Source organism: Myotis yumanensis, unplaced genomic scaffold (assembly GCF_028538775.1).
Source record: "Myotis yumanensis isolate MYYU_CA2020_CCGP unplaced genomic scaffold, mMyoYum1.0.hap1 SCAF_3, whole genome shotgun sequence".
Classification (NCBI taxonomy): Eukaryota; Metazoa; Chordata; class Mammalia; order Chiroptera; family Vespertilionidae; genus Myotis; species Myotis yumanensis.
In genome coordinates this window covers 160,365,895-160,370,044 of record NW_027223754.1, presented here as the reverse complement: position 1 = coordinate 160,370,044, position 4,150 = coordinate 160,365,895, and the positions used below count along the sequence as shown (strand labels likewise).

The 4,150-nt window shown below is 31.6% G+C and overlaps 1 protein-coding gene across 1 annotated transcript; it reads left to right on the top strand.

The window, feature by feature from the left end:
* The first annotated feature begins 1,400 nt into the window (after positions 1–1,400).
* Positions 1,401–2,339, top strand: LOC139005471 (olfactory receptor 6C75-like). The gene has a single exon (XM_070407702.1). It carries the CDS (start codon positions 1,401–1,403, stop codon positions 2,337–2,339), a length of 939 nt encoding a protein of 312 aa, XP_070263803.1.
* Positions 2,340–4,150: the final 1,811 nt, after the last annotated feature.

The following is a 4,150-nucleotide window of genomic DNA, read 5'->3' as shown; positions in this document are numbered from 1 at the left end:
AGATATTTCTTTAACTGTGTGTTTGCCAAACATTTGAATAGTCTTATGATAAGAAAATATACACCTTTTAAAATTTGTGTCACACTATTCTGTGATTTATTATGTGTTTGAAATTTGCCAAATAATTCTCTTCTCTTTTAGGCTATGATGATCTCAAAACTGTTTATGTTTCAGTCTGTATTTTAGAGAGAGAACAAAATGGTAAGTATAAGAAAGTCAAGCAGATGGAGAGAAGTTGCATTGGTAACTAGTTCCTCTTTACAATTTCTTCTTACTAATTTACATATTTTCAATCTTCTTTTTACTTTTCCTCTCAAATTCACTATCCTAGCTCTCAAAAACTCTTCTTACCTCTCTAGGCTTCCATAAAACTTTATCTTTGTCCTTATCTTTCTCTTTACTTCTTTCATCTCATATGATTTCATGAATCCATATTGGTATACTTCTCTCTGTTTCTTTTTTTAATGAAAATTTAAAAAATTGTTTTGAGGGAAAAAACAATGATTTGTTGTTCCACTTATTTATGCATTCCTTGGTTGATTCTTCTATGGGCCCTGACTGGGGACTGAACCCTCAACCTTGGTGTATTAAGATAACACTCTAACCAACTGACCTACCCAGCCAAGGCTATTTCTCTCAGCTTTTATATTCCTTATTCTCACAAAACTGCAGTTTCTTCTTGCACAGACTGACATTACCAGACTGTACTTGCTGATTTTGTTTTAGGGTACAAATTGGTAAGTGCTTGGTTGCAACAGAGATGGAGGGGATGGAAATACTCTTGAGAACAGAATATTTTCTCCCAATACCTCCTAATCACTTACCTGGAATTGGATCTCATTAACCATGAAAATAAATGAGATAAGAATCAGGCATTTGAATTTGCTTAGTTGAGTAAAATAGTAAATGTATACTAGCCCTGTTTATTGATGATGGCTAGGTTTGTGGTACGTGTGTGTGTGGAGGGGGGCCAATTATGAGCTTGCAGTGACATAATTTTGGTTCTAGGATGAAAACTTTATTCAGACAGGAAATGGCATGCCACCCTGACTCTTGAATATTAATAAGAGAAAAAAACATTTTCCTATGCTTTGAAAATCTTCTCTAATCCCTCTAATTTACCCACATAAAAACAATCAACAATTACTATTGCTATATAGGTTATTCTCTAGTACAATTTTCAGCTACAGTTTTAACTACTTTTTTCCTGCAACCCCCCCACCAAAGAAAAAACCCAAAAAACAAAATCACAACATTTTAAAAACATAAAAGAGAAATGTATTTTTCTATCTGAAACATCACTTTGTTAACTTTACTTTCAACATTAATTATCATGGTTATTTTTCCATTTGGAACATCATTTTCTTTTTTTTCCGTATTCAGATATAGCAAGTATAGCAATGGGAAATCATACAAGAGTGACAGTGTTTATCCTAGCAGGTTTGACTGATGACCCACATTGGAAAGTTGTGTTATTCATCTTCCTGCTTCTCATTTACATGCTAAGCATCACTGGCAATCTGATCATCATCACACTCACCCTGGTGGATAGTCACCTCAAGACCCCCATGTATTTTTTCCTTCGGAACTTTTCCTTCTTAGAAATTTCCTATACTAGTACATGCATTCCTAAATTTTTGCTTACTGTGGCAACAGGGGACAAAACCATTTCCTATAATTGTTGTGCCACTCAGTTGTTTTTTGCCTTCCTTTTTGGAGCATCTGAATTTTACTTGCTGGCTGCTATGTCCTATGACCGCTATGTTGCCATCTGTAAGCCCCTGCATTACACAGTCATCATGAACCGTAAAATCTGCACACAGCTTGTCCTCAGTTGTTGGCTGGCTGGTTTTTTTGTCATCTTTCCACCACTCATCTTAGGCCTGGACCTTGACTTCTGTGCCTCCAATATTATTGAGCATTTCTACTGTGACTCTACTCCTCTTATGCAGATCTCCTGCACAGACACACAGACTCTTGAGCTGATGGGATTCATCTCTGCTTTGGTGACACTTTTGATCACGTTGATAATGGTGATAATATCATATACCTATATCGCCTTGACCATTTTAAAATTCCCTTCAACTAGTCAGAGGAAAAAAGCTTTTTCGACATGTTCTTCTCACATGATTGTGATATCCCTTTCTTATGGCAGCTGTATTTTCATGTATGTTAATCCATCAGTCAAACAAAAGGTATCTTTTTCCAAGGGAATTTCTGTGCTCAATACTTCAGTTGCGCCACTTTTGAACCCTTTCATCTACACTTTACGGAACCAACAAGTGAAAAAAGGCTTTATGATTATGATCCACAGGGTTATTTTTTTCACAAAGAAATGAATGTCCTATTGTACTGTCTATATAAAAGAAATGAACAAAGGAGCCCTTAATAATAACAGTATATCTAATAGTATCTTCCAGTTCATAGTTTCTCCTTCTTTTCCCGTTCTTTTCTAGGATGTTTATCTTTATCTCTTTGAAGCTTTATTTTCACAGAAATCGTTCTACATTAATTTTCTTTATTTTCTTCAATAGAGATATTTTTTTCTGATCTCATTTTCTTTTCCTCTGGATATGTAAATGAAATTGAGCTAAATTTTTAATCTGTCTTTTTCTATCTTTCAATTCCAATTAGTCAAGACTATGAAGTATTATTTAATTTGAATTATGTTTTATTATAGCATGCAATGCAAAATTTGTTACTGTACTTTATGTGTGATCATTGGTAACTTATTTAAAACTGATATTCATTTATATTTTCTGTAATACTACTGATTTATTGGTGCACATTCTATTTAAAATAATGAAAAGGAAACTGTAACATATTTGCAATAGTGTTGATGATCATCTTGGAAAATGTTTGTTAATTAAAAATATAATTGCTATTTTACAGTACATTTTATAAAAACTAGTTATTTATAAGAAATATTTGAAAAATAGCAAAGAAATAAAATAAAACAGGTGGGAAGAAAACCATATATAGTATATAATTGAGTAGACAATTATATAAATTTATGTAGCATTTGTAGAATGAACAGGAACTTAGGATATATTTAGGTCATGAATATGATTTCAGTGAAAATGGTTACTTAAACAATTTATTATACTTTTTCATCATAATTTTGTTTTATATCCATTTTGATAAAGTAGATTTAATAATTCTAAAACATTATCAAACTTTTAGAAATTTTAAGAGCAAGGAAATGACAAAAAAATATATATGTATAATTTGAGCCAAACTAATAAAAATAAAACCTGAGTTTGTCTTACTATTCTGATTAATTTTGATTCTGTCATATGTCAATCAGGATGAGTTAAGCGAACTCATCCAGATTGACATATAACAGGTAATTCATCACTGAGCTATTCTGAAATGCTTTACTTAATATGTATTTCAATATCTGCCCTCTATAAGTTATTTACCTTAGAGGATGTTTGTGACTTTTAATAAGGATCACCAATATTTTTTAAGGTGAAATCATCTTGGCATGTGATTAGAGTCTGTAAAACATATAGATAATTCTCCCATAAGTGTAAATTCTAGGCAGAAATGTGGTTTATTTCTGAATATCTCAAATGTAAGTTCCTATGTTTTAGAATATATTGATCATGTTTAGTGCTCTCTATTTCCCAACATGGCATAATCATTATAATCAGATTGTCTAAAAAATCTCTAATTTTAAGTTAGTCAGTCATAATTTGAAAATTTTAGTTATGCGTGTCCTTTTTTCTTATTTAATTCACTGGAATTTTTCATTATTCATGATATTATTTATTAAACATTGAAGTCTGTATTCCATTGTGATCAAAATACTTGAAATATTCCATTCCTAATAAATATATTTTCTTGCTTGTTTAGAAATCTGATTTTGAAAAGTATGATCCTTGCCTACATTTAGCTGTTATTGCCCTCACCACCTTTTACTTCACATTCTCTTCACAGCCATCTTTTACTGGTTTATAGGCCACCAATTCAGTAACCTTTTAAACAGTGCCTTTCAAGATTAGTCATCTTTTTACTGTCATAGTAATGAATATTAACAATTGATCACTGCCTTTATAGTTAATAGATTTTTTTTGGATTAAATGAGATATTATTGTGTAGTTTTCTGTGATTATATGGAAGGTGTTTTTGTTTGTTTGTTTTGTTA